This window comes from Cyprinodon tularosa, unplaced genomic scaffold, assembly GCF_016077235.1.
Source record: "Cyprinodon tularosa strain WSP-4 unplaced genomic scaffold, ASM1607723v1 ctg5, whole genome shotgun sequence".
NCBI lineage: Eukaryota > Metazoa > Chordata > Actinopteri > Cyprinodontiformes > Cyprinodontidae > Cyprinodon > Cyprinodon tularosa.
In genome coordinates, this window is record NW_024039229.1 from 2,110,796 (window position 1) to 2,126,890 (window position 16,095).

The 16,095-nt window shown below is 36.2% G+C and overlaps 1 protein-coding gene across 5 annotated transcripts in view; it reads left to right on the forward strand.

Moving 5' to 3' along the window:
- col11a2 (collagen, type XI, alpha 2) overlaps positions 1-16,095 on the forward strand; it is a 52,261-nt gene that overhangs the window by 17,211 nt on the left and 18,955 nt on the right. For 2 of the 5 annotated variants that reach the window (XM_038302809.1, XM_038302810.1), the window contains 24 exons: positions 3,723-3,833; positions 5,121-5,336; positions 6,135-6,188; positions 6,730-6,771; positions 6,888-6,950; positions 7,088-7,162; positions 7,462-7,548; positions 7,881-7,937; positions 8,095-8,148; positions 8,222-8,275; positions 8,411-8,464; positions 8,607-8,660; positions 8,820-8,873; positions 8,956-9,000; positions 9,208-9,261; positions 9,659-9,703; positions 9,861-9,914; positions 11,443-11,487; positions 15,006-15,059; positions 15,143-15,187; positions 15,325-15,378; positions 15,567-15,611; positions 15,761-15,814; positions 15,972-16,079. In XM_038302809.1, the coding sequence (XP_038158737.1) occupies positions 3,723-3,833; positions 5,121-5,336; positions 6,135-6,188; positions 6,730-6,771; positions 6,888-6,950; positions 7,088-7,162; positions 7,462-7,548; positions 7,881-7,937; positions 8,095-8,148; positions 8,222-8,275; positions 8,411-8,464; positions 8,607-8,660; positions 8,820-8,873; positions 8,956-9,000; positions 9,208-9,261; positions 9,659-9,703; positions 9,861-9,914; positions 11,443-11,487; positions 15,006-15,059; positions 15,143-15,187; positions 15,325-15,378; positions 15,567-15,611; positions 15,761-15,814; positions 15,972-16,079 (1,578 nt within the window). The remainder of the gene's footprint in view (positions 1-3,722; positions 3,834-5,120; positions 5,337-6,134; positions 6,189-6,729; positions 6,772-6,887; positions 6,951-7,087; positions 7,163-7,461; positions 7,549-7,880; positions 7,938-8,094; positions 8,149-8,221; positions 8,276-8,410; positions 8,465-8,606; positions 8,661-8,819; positions 8,874-8,955; positions 9,001-9,207; positions 9,262-9,658; positions 9,704-9,860; positions 9,915-11,442; positions 11,488-15,005; positions 15,060-15,142; positions 15,188-15,324; positions 15,379-15,566; positions 15,612-15,760; positions 15,815-15,971; positions 16,080-16,095) is intronic. The other 3 variants (XM_038302813.1, XM_038302811.1, XM_038302814.1) reach the window with 3 other exon arrangements.

Consider the following 16,095-nt stretch of genomic DNA (forward strand, 5'->3'; position numbering starts at 1 on the left):
GTAATTCTTTCCCACCATTTAGGATTATTTATTAGGGTAAATCTGCAATTCCCATTATGTGTGTTTTAGACTTTTAATTTTCAATCTCACTTCTTGGAAAGAAGCTGAGAGTCTTTTTGTATCATTTATTGAAAGTGAATGTTTTACAAATCTTTAACAATAAACAGCGGAATGTACAGAAATGGCTGAAAAATGCCATTTAAAATTATTCTATTAATATTTAGATTTTACAGAACTTGATTAAAAGTAAAATTTAGTTCAAGCTAAACTTTTATATAAATATAAAAATGCCAAATAAGATATTCCTAAATATTCCTTATGGGTTAGGAGAATTAGTTTTAAATTAATGACTCCAGATAAAGAAATTCTGATGATAAAATATTTAAATTTTGTTAAATCTAGAGTCTCTTTTATGTGCGTTTAAGGTGAACTCCATCAGTTTAAAACAAAACCTCTTTTTTTTTTGCTTTTCAATGTTTTATTATTTGCATGATCTGAAAAGTTATTGTTGCATGAAGTTCCTGTCTTTCGTATTATGCGTTCATTTTTTTCCAGTTATTTCACTGCATGGTTATAAAGCTCAGGTTTGCATTATGTTCAAATAATTCATGCATGTTTGTTAAAGTTTGTATCAAAAAATATGTGATCATTTTGCCATTGCCACTACTGAGCCTATGTTACTCTTTAAGGTATTTGTCTTTTAATTTTTTACATTTTCAATGTATCTTTAGAACAAACCATTTTTGTTTGCATGTCTTTACTTTCAACAGTGGAACATAAAATAATATTCTTTGTACTTTTGTGTATGTGTGTGATTTCCTTTACCTAACATGTTGTTGCATGTCTTCTTAACAGTAAGCTGCCCTCCTTTGCATGCTTTAACTGTTGGTTTTCCAGTTGAACCCATTAATGCAGTTCTGCATCAGTTTAGTGCATCAGTGGTGTGTGTGTTGTGGGATTGTGTTTACAGTGTGTGTGTGTGTGTTAAAACAGCTGGCTTTAGCTGACTGGTCACACCCCCCAGTGCCTCTACTAAACCACAACCTCCAGTTACTTAGAGAGCAAAGATGCTGCTTTTATTTGATGTTGGGAATGGCATTACTGGAGAAAACAGCAAATGTAAAAAAAAAAAAGAAAGGATGCATTATAGGATTATTATAAAAATACCAACATTTCTTAAACTTATCTTGTAACTCCACTGCTGACTGTTGTTTTATTTAAACGTAGACTTCTGCTGTATCCAGTAATGCCTGCACAGTCTCAGTAAATCATCCAGACCTTAGCCATCTTTATGTCACTGTTTGTCAAAACACCCACTCTTGTCTTTTTGTCTCTTTCTGTCAATCCTTTGTTTGTGCTTTTCATCTTCCTCCCAACCCCTCCGTGTATCTTTATCATCTACCCTCCCTCCCTTTCTCTGTCCGTTTGCCAATTCTACTGTACAAATACTCTACAAACTATTTTACTGGATATTAGAAGAAAGCGGTCAATGGAAAAGCAGCTTCCCCTAAGCCCCTTCTTACAAAAGCTAAACCCACTCCAGCAAAGTCAGCCAAGAATGGACCTTACAAGCTGGTAGTCAAGCCCCCGATGCCCACCAAGGCATCTAAAGCTTCTACAACTAAATCATCCAAAGTAAAACCCACTCCAGCACAGATCCTGTTGTCTAAGATCAAGCCAACTGCAGCAAGTAAATCAAAACCCACATCTGCTCCAGCTAAGAATGGAAATGGTAAACCAGCTGCTCAGAAGAAATCAAATGGTGGAGCTACTGCCAATTCTAATGCAAATGGGAAGACATCCAATGGCAACAGCAAAGCTCAAGCCAAAACAAATGGAAATGGGAAGCCCTCTGTAGTGTCGAAGGTGAACGGAAATGGCAATGGCAAAGCTGCGACGCCGAAGAAACCTGTTGGAAATGGGAAAGTTAACGGGAAAGTTAATGATGCAGCCAAAGCTAACGGCAACAGCAAAGCAAAGACTGTGGTTTCCAAAGCACCCAAACCCACAAAAGCAGCTCCTTCAAAAACAGCGAAACCTGCTACAACCAAAGTTCCTGTAGCAAAGGCCCAAGCAGGGTCCAAAGTGAACACCAAGGTGGTCAAACCAACTGCCGGCAAACCCGTGAAGCCTTCAAGTCCAACAAAACAAACTTCAACAACTGCAGCCGTCCGACCCACTCCACCTAGACCCACAAAAGCCAAGATAAACAACAACAATGTCAAATCCCACCACAGACCCTTCCCACCGTTTGGCAAGGCTTCACTGGGTTATCAACAGGTACAACATGAGGGTTCATGTTTGGCTCCAAATGTCCACAGATTTATGCTCCACTCTTCCATTCTCTTTGCCTGTCCGTCCATCATGTGGGATCTGCAGTAAAATCACAGCTGATAAACAGATTTTGGTGTAAATCCTCACTGATGAACCAGCTCGCTGTCTGAATGGAAGTTGGTCAATGAGAGCATTCTGCCTTCTTGTCTTTGCATATATCATATGTTCCTCCCAACCTTCCCAACCTCTCCATATGATATGATCCTGCAGCACACACTGAAGCATGGCTCTATGGCTTCAATATACAGCTTTGTTGTTTTTTTTTTTTTTTTACTTGACTTAAGGATCTGAAGCCCCAAGAGTAATTTTACCTGGAAACAGTCAGATAATGGGCGTGTGTTATTATAATACAGCAGCCAGGAAGAAATATCTATTATAAAACTTAAAATGTTGCTGCAGAACAAACCTCCACCTGTCGCTTTGTCACTGTCTGGCTATTATTGGCCTCTTTCTGACTTTGATCTTATTGATTTTTGTTGATTTTTAATTAAATATGAATACAACAGCCTTACAGAATCTATGGCAAACTTTAAGCATCTATTAACATCTTTGTAGATTTATTCTTTAAGGTAAATTGTATATTAAATGACTAAAGTCCAGGTCTGTGAGGCTGTTAAGTCACTATGTCTCAGTTTTCTGACCTTGGTTGAAACTCGACACTCTGAAGCATCAAGCTGGGATGTTTTCTTTTGCATCAGATGGATCCATGCCAGCGTTGTTGCTTCCAATAAGAGCAAACTTCACACTTTTTAAACCTTGGCTGTTAAGCTCTGTAAAGCAAACCTGTACAAGAATTGCATGGGAAGAAATTTCAGTTAAGTCTCAATGACTTTGCAAATCTTCCATATTGCATAAAGTCTTTGATGCTCTAAAAGCAACTGAAACTTCTTTTCTATGATGGCTCTTTGCAAGATTGAAATGTGAATCACCAGTGGAAACCTATGACGGAGTATGAGGGAAAATAAAGTAATGATATTATGAGAATAAAGTTAAAAAATATGGGTTCTATGAACTTAAAGTTGTAATATTATGAGATTAATGAAGAAGCCTATTTTAATTTTAAGTTTTACATAAAAAGGTTAGGCTGCAGTTTTGGTAAACTTGATTAATTGTCTGTTAGGGCTTGTGTCTCAGTATTACAACTTTTTTTCTCATATTTTTATTGCTTTATTCTCGTAATGTTAAGACTTTATTGTAATAACTTTTTTTTTTTTAAAACTCTTCTTAGTATGGCCCTAGTACTCCGTTGTGAAAACCTTTCACTGGTGACCACAGTTTGACGATGAGTTCAGGTTTCTGGCTAAAGCAGAACCAACTAACCCTGCTCTCCCAATCAACTCTGCTTACTTCCTCTCTGTTCACAACTTCCTGTCAACCTGACCAATCAGGATGTAGAATATTCTGAGGCTGGCCACACCCCTACAGACGATTATTACTATGAGGAGATGGTTCCACAGCCAGACGGTGAGGTGTTTGGAGAGGAAGAAATACCAGTTCAGGTAAAAGGAAAATCACACGCATTGAACCATGTCAAAGAAAAAAAAATCTTCTATGAATTTATCACATTTGTCCATTAAACCAAACAGCTAAGCAGTAAAACTTTATTATTCTTATCAGAATAAAACCATTTTGTTAGCTGTATGACGGTGAGCCCAGTCCTTGTAGTTTAACTCTTTCCTTTTACATTTTTCTAACCATTCATCATTTTACTATCAGCACAAAGTAACATGTGAGAGAAAACTCCTTTAAAAGAGAATGCAACACATTCATCTCCTGCTTCATCAAACATGTTTATGTGGCTCCTTCTCCTTCACTGCAAGGTTCCCGTCTTGTTCTCAGATCAAGATGCTTCATTAAACCCAAACGATCTTGGGATAACAACAAAAACCTTGTGATGAAAAAGACCCACATGATGATATTTGATGTCAAGTTTCACCACAGAGGAGATGGATGTAATCCATTCTTATTTAAAAGAAATACGAACTGGAAAACAGCTGCTGCTGAAGGTTCCTTAATGACACTAACATGTTGTTTGTGATCATTTCTTATTTGTTCAATAACATATCAAAGATAATTAATTACTGATTAATGTAAGTTGATTTTATGGAACATGTTTAGCCAACTTTGGTGCAAAAATCTGATACAAGTTTGGTGAAACTTTTAATTTGATTAGAAATGCCAGTTGAAATGCTTCTATTAGTGTTTTCATATCAGCATCCATATTGGATTATTAACCTTTATATCTAGAAAGGTGTTCGGTAAGTATACATGTGAGATCTTTGTTTTGCTTTGAGTAGAACTTAGCAGAAGTTTGTTTTCACAAAGCTTTTCATTATCGGTTTGCATCCAGAAAACATAAGATAAAGTCTCCTGTATAAACCTGCTTTAATTTTGAATCAAACTCTTTAAAAATTATATTCATTTACCATTAAAAACAAGCTGGTAAAGAAAAGTTTTGGTGAAAACTGGTTAGATAAAGACTGATTTTGGATGAAAAACAGAAGATTTATAGTGGTAAGGTACATTTCCTTAATTTACTTTAAAAAAGACTGAATTATGGATTGATCAGGTTTTTAGAATCTGCTTCATTATGTTTTTTTTCATAAGGTAAGTTATATTTAAACTGTCCTTCTTCTGGTACACCTTCTGTTTTTCTACCCCCTTTGTTTCAAAACATCTTCCATCTCATTGCTTTCTCTTCCCTCTCTTGTATCTTTATTTTCCTCTATTTTTTTGGGGGGACTTTCCATCCATCTTTTGTGGGCTGTAATAAACCTCAGCCTCAGCCTCAGGTAGAACCAGCCTTGGAAGGAGAGGAGCTGGATGCCACCAAGGCAGGCGGTGTGGGAGAAGAAGTGTTCACGGAGGATTATGTGACCGGAGACTTGGGCATGAGGGAATATGATTATTCCTATAAGGACTACAATGAGCCGGAACCAGAGACCGTGAAGGCTGAGGACCACATGGGTCCAGCCCTGTCCGCTGTGACGGACGAGGGAGGCGTAAGTATTTTAGCTTTTGAAGCAAAAATCCGTTTTAACCAATCAGGATTTCTGGTCTTTGATCAATTGTTTTCAATATCTTCTCAATGATCTGGTTGAGTTAGCCATGAGTCAAAGGTCAGTGCTGAACCTGTTGACTTTTTAATTTACCCTAAACCAACACAGAGCTGATACGTGTATAATACACTGTTGGTAACGTAAACAAATACTTAAAATATTTAAAATAAAAACAAAATTTAATTCAAATATTTCCACGGTATTCCAGGCCAAACTCAATCAGTCAGAGAAATAAGTTGAATGCAATTAAAGACCTTGAAGTTACACTGTTGGTTGAAAATATTATTTTCTAAGTACATACTAGTTAAAACAATGCTACAGCTAGTACTGGTTTGAGGCTGAATCACTAACCATACATTCAACATACACTGACAAAATATAATGAAAAGGCATCAGCTTTCGGGATGTTTTTTGCGGTGTATGCAAAAAGTAAAAGTACTAGTAATAGTAGTATTAGTAGTATTAGTAGTAGTAGTAGTAGTAGTAGAAGTAGTACTAAGCTTTTTATCTGCAAAGAATGTAGAAAAGTTGAGGACCAAGACCCTGGAGACCAGTATTGGTAACTGAATATCATCTTAATGTGATTTCTGCGATTATATTTAATGTGCATCATGGTGGTGATCGCTTTGATTGTTTATGTTTTCAAAGTTAATGCAGTACATGTTCTGATTTTGGCCTGGATTTGTTAGTAGCTCCATAATGATTGTGTTGTGTTCCTGGATGCCTGTGTGTTTTCCTCAGGCCGGCATCAGAGGCCAGAAAGGAGAAAAGGGAGAACCAGCAGTCCTGGAGCCAGTGAGTGTATTTTTAACTATGTGGGAATAAGTGACAATGTTTCAGGTTTTATTCAAGACATCTTGATATGAACAAATACTTATTTTAACCAAAGGTCAGAACTTAGATGATAACTTTTTAACCACGTTTCACTATCATGGATATTTATGATAAAGGAGTGAATATTAATGTATAAATGTTTTTTGCTACTTTTCTTCACTTGATTTGGTAGTCTAGTAATTAGGGTGGTCAGTTCAAGCCTCACAGGATGCTTATCTGGGTCCTTGAGCAAGGCACTTAGTTCCAAGCTGCTCCCTGAGGATAACTTAACTGGAAACTAGATTTGTAATGATAAAATAATGTTGTTTCTTATTGTAAAGCAGGTAACAACTAAACTTTAAGCTAAACTTTAAAGATGTTTTTTATCCAATGAATATTGGAGTCAGTCATGTTTACTTCACAGTTTATCCTTCAGTACTATCATAGGAATACCTACTTCTGTATTGTGCAAACTGGGGCATCATCTTGTCTTCAGTTTTTGATTTATATATTTTTTTTTCAGGGTATGCTGATTGAAGGACCTCCAGGACCTGAAGGACCTGCTGTAAGTACTACATTAGCCTGTAGTTATATACTTGGTGTTAATGTTTAGGCTACATTGCATTATGTATTTATAAAGCTCAACACTTTATTGAAGTTATTACATCTCTGATTGTTCAGGGGCTTCCAGGACCTCCTGGTCCTTCTGGACCTCCTGGGTCAGCAGGTGACCCTGGTGAGAGGGTGAGACTGTTCTCTGACTTTTTCTACCTGTGCAGATTATTGATGAATATTGAATGATGGTTGTTTGAAAAAGTTCTTACTCATTTGCAGTATTTCTCCACCTCTGTTGATGTTTAATGCTCCTCTGTGTTCTGCAGGGTGTTCCTGGTCGAGCTGGTCTGCCTGGAGCTGATGGCGTTCCTGGACCTCCTGGAACCTCAGTCATGCTGCCTGTAAGGAACCTTTTCTCATTTATCCTCCAGACATGATTTATCTTTCTAATGATGGTGTTGAAGTGGATTTTAAAGGAGTCTGATTTTATAAATGCTTTTAAGTGTGTAATACTTTAAAGGTGTAATTATATTGTCTTATGTTTTCTTCTAAATGAAACCGAAAGTCGCCACTTGCCTTTTCTGCTGCTTCTGTCTGATTTCTATGTTCAGTGTTAGTTTTATTTGATTCAAAATCATTAAATCAATTATTCAGAACACAGATCTGACTTCTTATTATAATACCTATCTTCTTATTGCAGTTCCGCTTCGGACAGAGTGGGGGCGATAAGGGTCCTGTCGTTTCTGCAGAGGAAGCCCAAGCAAGAGCCATCTTGTCCCAGGCCAGGGTCAGTTTTATTATTAAACCTTTCCACGGTGCAAAAAGTTTTTTATTCTAGTAATCTGTGATGTAGCCATGTTGATCCATGTTTAATAATTTTCCAAAGGTCTTTCACATTTATTGGTCTCTGAGTTTGCTTTGATTTAATTAGTAAATTAATAGCTTTTACAAGTAAACCTAAATATATGAAAAGAATAATCTCAGGATGTCAGTAAATGATGCACAGAAAGTTTGATATAGAGAAAAGATTTTCTCTTTACTCAAAGAAAATCTCAGTACACACTTGTGCGTCTCAATCATTACTGAGTTTAAAAGATCTAACTTTATTGCTTTCTGCAGATGGCGCTAAAGGGACCTCCTGGACCAATGGGATTCACAGGTCGTCCAGGACCTCTGGTGGGTTTCCTGCTTAAAAAACTACAAGTTTGATCATTTTGACTGATCTCTAAAATAAGCAATCTGTTTATTAAAATTATGTTATTGTTTTTTGTCTTTACCATCATTACTGTAGGAGGAATAAATTATTATTTCTATGATGTTTCTGTTTGTTTAGGGAAGTCCAGGAAGTCCAGGTTTGAAAGGAGAGGGAGGAGACCCCGGTCCTCAGGTAACATTTCAGCAGCCTGGTCAGTTTAGAGGACGGGTATCTCAGAGCCTCACCTCTGGCCTCTTTCCTTTAGGGTCCCAGGGGTCCTCAGGGCGTGATGGGACCTCCAGGCAAATCTGGAAGAAGAGTGAGTAAAAACACCAATTTAAACTATGTGGAGTTTTTCATCCATTAAAGAATTAACTTTCAAAAGTCCACGAACAAATCTGCAAAAATTCAGTAGAGAACTTGTTAAATAGTGATGGATCATTTCCACTAACAGGGCCGGGCTGGTGCTGATGGTGCCAGAGGGATGCCAGGAGAGCCGGGAACCAAGGTTAGAAAATCTCCATTATTATTAACAAGAATCCAGTTTAATCCAAATCATCATAAAACGATCAACATTGATAGTTTGTTTCTTACCTGAATTTTTAAACAACAGTAAACTGTTTTATTGTATTTTTTATTATTTGTTTTAGGGGGATCGTGGCTTTGATGGTCTTCCTGGTTTGCCTGGTGATAAAGGACACAGAGTGAGTAAAAAAAAGCCTTTTTTTTATACTTTAATGTCAGTTTCTTTTTAGGTTCTGTTTATATTCTATTCAGGTTCTGTTCAGAGCTCAGATTGATTATTATTGAATCAAGCAGACGTAGAATATCCAATGTCTTCATCTAGAATTTCTTTAATTTAGGGTGACCCAGGTCCAATGGGACTCCAAGGATCCCCTGGAGAGGATGGAGAGAGGGTATGAAATACAATAAAAAAAAAAATTCATTTTAATCTATTAATTATCATCTATTCATCCGTTTGTTGTATCTGCTTTGTAGGGAGACGATGGAGAAGTTGGGCCCAGAGGTCTTCCAGGTGAACCCGTGAGTGTTTCCATGACAACCAAAGAGATTCAACATATTTATTTGTTATGTTTCTGTGTATTAAATATTGTATCTGTAAATATTAACATTACATGATCTGAAAAATATTCATTTGTGTTGAGTTTGGGAGTCAGGGTTTTATGCTGTCTGCTATCTGAGTAGATGTTGCCGTTATGGTTCTTATCGGTTCTGGTGTCTCTCTCTCAGGGACCTCGTGGTTTGCTCGGACCTAAAGGTCCTCCTGGAGTTCCCGGACCTCCTGTGAGTAAAATCAGGTTTAACTAAACTACTGTTTTATTTTAGCTGCATTAGGTTTAATGTGTCTGAACAAACAACACTGGCTACTGAAATCAAACTGCAGCCTCAGTTTCTCTGGAAGGAAATTCCAGTCTGAAAGTTTAAATGAACATTTGATCGTCTCACATTCTTTTTTAAACAAAACAACATATCGAGAAAAATGTGGATATGATATCAGACTCATTTGTCACTAATAAAATGAATTTTTTTCCTTTTAATTATTACTTTAATGCAACAGAACAGGGAATATAAACATTAATGACGGATAATCTGCTTTATTTGCTAATAACTTCAGATAAAGTATATTTTAGACTTCAGCCAGTTTCAAATGATAAATCCTGTCTTCGCTGTTTTATTTTAGGGCGTTAGAGGAAATGATGGACCCCATGGCCCCAAAGGAAACCTGGTCAGTCTCTCTCTGTAATACTCTGTCTTTTTTTATCTCTTTATGTAGTTTTCTATCATCTGGTTGTTATAAATAATAACTATTCAGAAATAAATTATCAGTGGTTTTATTCAGACTGTCTCTCTTCACTGTTTTTTTCTGTCTTTCTGTTACTCAGGGCCCCCAAGGAGAACCAGGACCTCCAGGTCAGCAGGGAACTCCAGGAACTCAGGTGAGACACAATCAGCTGTCTATGAAATATGGACTGAGGTGTTTATTTTATCCATCCAGACAGTTTGTTTCAGTCACTATTAGACTATCAGATTAAGCTGCATCTGATAGTTTGTAATTGTTTTAGTCGCAAAATATGTGGGATTGCTGACTTTCTTGTTTAGTCTTGTTTATTATCGAGTAATAAAATAACTATGAACTTTATTTTTTATCTAATTTTGAAAAAGGCATTTTAATAATCTCATTCTCTTTAATGCCACCTTGTAGTTAACCTTCCCCTAAATGTAAATGATAGACCAGAGTCAGGCATGGTTAAAGGGCAAAGATTATGTAACATAAAATACCTGCAGTGATTAATAAATGTTTACCTTGGATAGTTTCAGTCCAGCTTTGGCTGCAAGCTAACAACCACAAATGTTTACATGGATCTTCTGTGATTGAACAACATAAAGCAGAAAATACATGCATCATGAAAACTAAGCAAGTCACAACAGAAAGGTCAGGGAGAAAGATGTTGAGGTCTGAATGAGGAATAGGTCAGAAACAGTAACAAAAACTTTAATCGATTCTGTGTTCTGGTCAGTAGTTTAAAAATCTTCTGAGTTCAGCACAAATTTGACCTTCCAAGATCTAGAAGGTCTGAAATTATAAGCCACACCAAGTGGCAAAGATGATAAGATATAATAGACTTTATTGATCTCACAGTGGAGAAATTTCCTTGCTCGATTTTATTTATATCGGCTCGATAGACAAAAGAAGGTGCCAAAAGGAGGGAAAAGATACCTCGGGTTAATACAAAGCTGCTTTGATCGAGGAAACAGGACTTTGAAGAAGAGATCCACACAGGAGAATAAGTAATGGAACCGCCGTTAAATATGTCCTTTACTAATGTGGCTTTTATGAAAACCCATCTACAGTCTGACACAAACCATCTATGAGGCAATGTTCAGATCAAAGAATGTTCATGCATTACTTTTACCAATTAAGCTTAATCTGACTAACTGTGTGGTAATCAATGTTCACAGAAACTCCATTCAGTCTGATAAAAGCTAAAGCACAGGGGCTTAAATGTTTCTCTAGTTCAAAAAGCTGCTTTAAAGATGCCCTAAAGGAAGTAAAGGAGTTACAAATGGATGAACAAAAGGCAATAGCTGCTGCAGAATGATGCAAATAAAAAAAAAAGAAAATGCTGTTATTACAGAAAAAAAATGAGCTACTATTCTGCATTGATTCCAACAAGAACAGCTTTAAAAAGCTGCAAACTCGCCCGAACAGAACAATGTAAGCCTGACCACTAGGGGGCGACAGATCGATGTATTTTTACTGTAGCTCTAAAAATATTGCAAAAACTGACCTTTTTTTATTCTATCAAACTTTCTGCTGATCCTCCTTTTTATGCATTTACTGAGGATTTGATCTCATCTTAATTTCTTTAAGTCTGCATTAGGATGCTTTTATTACAATCATTTCTACATTTTGGTTTGTTTCATAATTTCAGTAATTTTGTTTTCTTTTTCTTTTTTTTGCAGGGATTGCCAGGACCTCAGGGGGCGCTTGGACCACCAGGAGAGAAGGTGAGAAGCCAGAAACAGTTTGAAGCTATTTAAGAAACAATGACCTTTGGAAAAAAAAAAAAAAAAAACAGCTTTTACCAGATTTAGACTTTATTTAAGTAATACAGAAATGCATAATAAATGGGTAAAAATACACTTAACTGGGCAGATTTTTCAGACAGAAATCGAACAGATTAGCAAATTTATGCTCCATAACTTTCTTTTTTTTTTCTTTTTTGTTGTTTTTTTTTCTGTTGTTTCTTTAACATTTAAAATAGCTAAATTTGTTTATTTCTGTTTCGGTTTTTTAAAGACTCAATGAAATACACAAACAGTTTAAAATAATTAACTCTTTGAAGGTAGAGAGGCAAAATGCTTAAAGGGTTTCTGCGAAAGTAAAATAAAGTAAAACAATAATTGAATAAGAAATTAATTATTGGACAATTAGGATAACAAAAACAGTAATGATAAAAGAAAAACAAGATGTATGCAAATCAAATCTAACAATAGTTAATGTAAATATGAATAAACTTAAGAAAAGCACTATAAAACAATGGAAAGATAACATTTATAAAAGATAAGCTGTATTTTTACATCAGTTTATGTTATGTTATGCTAACATAATCCACAAAAACAAGGTGTCATACTAACTGTAAAAACATCTTTTGTAACACTGAAGAGACAAACTGCTTTAAGACAAACAGGAAATCATTTAGAAGCCTTTTACTTTATGGGAAATCTAGAAATAAAAGAATTATATTTAAGCAGTTTTAATTGCAAACGTTTTTAGGTCTGGAATATTCCTTTAATTAAAATGTATTGTATGAATAAAATTAGAAATCTGAATTATAGTTTATTCTCCTCTCAAAGTTAAGAAACATTTCTCTGTAAAATTGTCATGAACCTTTCTTATTATACCAACATATTAACTGTTATCTGTTTATTTATATTTTATTATCACAGTCTGTATGACTTCTTTTCCTATCCAGACAACAAACCCATTGAATGTTGTAGATGAAACCTGCAGTGTTTCCGTAAAGGTCAAATACTAGAACAAACTGGATTAGTTTGTATTCACTCAGAGTAGGTTCCCTTAAAACGTAGAAGCTTCAGCTGATAAACCAACACTGATGTCTTAATCAGTGAATTAAGACCTAAACTAGCATTGATCATTACTAGCTGAAACAACTTTCAATATTATTGTGGTTTAAATTTAATATTTGAAGTAATTTATTAAGTTTATCTAGAAATAAAATCTGTCCTAAAGGGAACCTTGTGGGAGTCCAGATTGTAGATTAGGTTAATCAGTCATTTCTTATACAAAAAACAGTTTTTGGGCTAATCTATTTTATTTTTTTATAGACTTCTCCAAACCAAATCTTTGCAGCTTTCTCACTTTTTAGAAAGTAAAGTACAACTATTTTGCTTCGCTGACCCATGTAAAGAATCAAATAAACAGTAAAGCCATAAAACAAAAAACAGACTTCCTATAGTTCAGCTCAAGACTTTATATGTCCTCAGAAAGCTGTTTGTTTTTAGTGAGGAAAGAAGGTGGATGATGATCTTCTAGAACTGTTGGTGACCCTCTGTAGAGCCTTGCTGTCTACCGTGGGTCAATCTGTGGAACATGAAGAGATTAAATCAGATTAGGTATCAGGCTCAGTGGATCAGCGCTACAATACGGCCAGCTTGCCCTCAGATTAAGACCTCTGATGATCGATACTGTACAGTACCGATACAGTATCAGGTCTTGCAGGCCAATAAAGACCATAATGACTCCCTATTACTAAGGGGAGGACCTGTTCTGTCGGTTCCATTTGCATGTTTTCTAAGTCATAACAAGGCTTAGTTAGGCTACTCTATAAAAGCCTGGAACTCAACGCTAATCCAGATATTTTAATTTGAGAATGCGTCCTGGATGGGAAGCGAAACGCCTTCGATCTTGGAAAACAAAGTCCAGTGGATTGTTTTTTAACTTTTTGGGAATTTTTGGAATATGAAACTATATTAATAGATCAACTTTATTGGAGCTAAAGCTGCAGGGCGACGATATGCTGACAGTGTTAGCAATCTATAAAGGTTCTCTCACCATCACCTTTCTCATAGGAATAGTTGTTCTAAACATTTCAATGTAGCCGAATCACTCTTGTCTAATGCTGTAGCATGGATCACTATGCTCGAGGCTTTGTAACTGATAGAATGAGGAGGGAGCCCATTTTCAGGGATTACCAATGTTTCCTTTCCCATAATGATGACTGGTTTATCAGTGGATTAAACTCCCTAGATTAGATAATTGTTATTGGATATATATGCTGAGCAACAGAGTGATCTACTAGACCCACAGCATCCCTGTTCGTCACAGGTGTTAAACAAATGGAGGCACATCTCCAATGAAGAAAAAAGAGAAAGAATAGATGGGAGAAAATGGACGAGGCATCATGTACAGACAGATTATTAAAGATCAAAAATAATCCACCAAAGTTTAGAAAACACCTAAATATAATGACCTAATGTAGCTGAAACATCACAAGTTTGCCCAAATTAAATCTTATAGATTGATCCACTTTTTTATTTTTTTGCTTTGTTTTAGTTTTTTTTTATTGTTATTCAAATTATTATTATTAATTTCAGTTGTTAACCACTCTGGGGTTCCTGAGAAACACCTATTTTTAAACACAACACTCTGATTGAAGAAGAGACTTAATCAGGGACAAAATAATTAAATGAATTATTTAATTCTGTACTTTAAAATATTCTATGAAATTATCCATAAATCTGAGATATCGCAGCCAGTGATGAGCTCAATGCTGCCTGGATATCCAGGTTAATATTAATTCATACATCAGACTTTGAAGGTGACTTTATTTAATGCTTTCTTTCATTTACTGTGGCTACCAGACAGATTTATCTGACCTCACTCACCAACACATCAACCTCTGCATCTGTTACCATTAAATAACATTAATCAGGCTCATTAACAAACACAATGACATACATTCAGTGTTTTGCTTGGATCATTTATGTCTGAATGTGAAGGTTTATTGGGACAAACATGAGGTGATACACACACCTTGAGGAACAGCTCGGTTTTGTGCTTGAACCTGGTTTATATCTAAAAAACTTAGAGGGGTTTATGCCATTTTTTGGTGTTTTGGTCTCAGTCTGTCTGTCAGTGTGATGTTACAAGCAGAAATAAAGGTAACATAGAGCAGCGTTTCTTGGAGCTCTTGATGTTTAATGGTGGATATGACAAAGTGGAGCACAGTGATGTGTTCAGTTGATGTTAGCTCTGTATGCTAACTTCAGTCGGTAGTCGATGAGGCTGCTGATTGGCAGCAGGATGATGATGAATGAGAGAATTTATAAAGTTTCTTCAGATTTCTCAATTATGAAATTCACCTTGGAAAATAATCTAATTACAAATATGTTACTACAAAACACAATCTAATTTCCTTATTGATGTTAAATGCATCAGAAAAGCCTCCCTCTCTATTACCAGCTATTTGTTTATAATATATTTTAATTGACACTGTCTGCAGGGCCCCACTGGAAAACCAGGTCTGCCTGGGATGCCAGGAGCTGATGGTCCTCCTGTAAGTTATTCTGATTGGTTTTATAATAACTGAAATTAATCTATTCAAAACTAAGCCGAGAGGGGTGTTTCTTTTATGTATAGGGTCACCCAGGAAAGGAGGGGCCACCTGGCACCAAAGGAAATCAGGTGGGTTGTTTCTCTACCTTCATCCATCATTTTCCTTGTTTTCATAAAAAAAAACACATACTTAGACTTTGTAAAGTGAAAAGAAGCAACTTGAACTGTTTCAGAATTTTTAACTCCTCTTTTGATTCAATCTTCAGGGTCCAAACGGTCCTCAGGGAGCTATCGGCTATCCTGGCCCTCGGGGTGTAAAGGTCGGCACATTTTATTTATATTTAACAAGCTCTTCACTTAAAATTATGTTTTTTGCCTCAATGTAAAGACATTGTAGTTTTGGGGAAATCATACATTACATTTAAAGTAAAATAACCTGAGCCATGTAGAGGTTCTTGCTTCCCATTTTCCATATCAGTGCACTGATAACATTATCCTCTGATTTCAGGGAGCTCAAGGAATCCGTGGTTTAAAGGGCCACAAAGGAGAAAAGGTAAAACATTCATGCTTTAATTCCTCCATAATGACAAACATCATGGAAACATGGTGACATGCAATTATTTTACTTTGCTAATAATATCCACCTCACACCAACAATAGGAGGCTTGTTCCAATTTTTTACGTCTTTTATTTTACCTTCAGGGAGAAGATGGTTTCCCAGGAGTTAAAGGAGACTTTGGTGTTAAAGGAGAGAGGGTAAAATGAATTATACGTCCTACTGGATTAAACATGAACTGATTGGAATACATAAAATTTTATTATATTGATCATTTCATGTTTTACTTTGTGTGGTTACTTTCCATATATAATTGCATTTGTTGACTGAAGGCTTCGTTGATTATCCTGGTTGTAGGGGGAGATCGGACTGCCAGGACCCAGAGGAGAGGACGGTCCAGAGGGGCCAAAGGGACGTGTGGGGCCCCCTGGTGAGCTTGGACCACTTGGCCTGGCTGGAGAGAAGGTATTGACCTTTAATC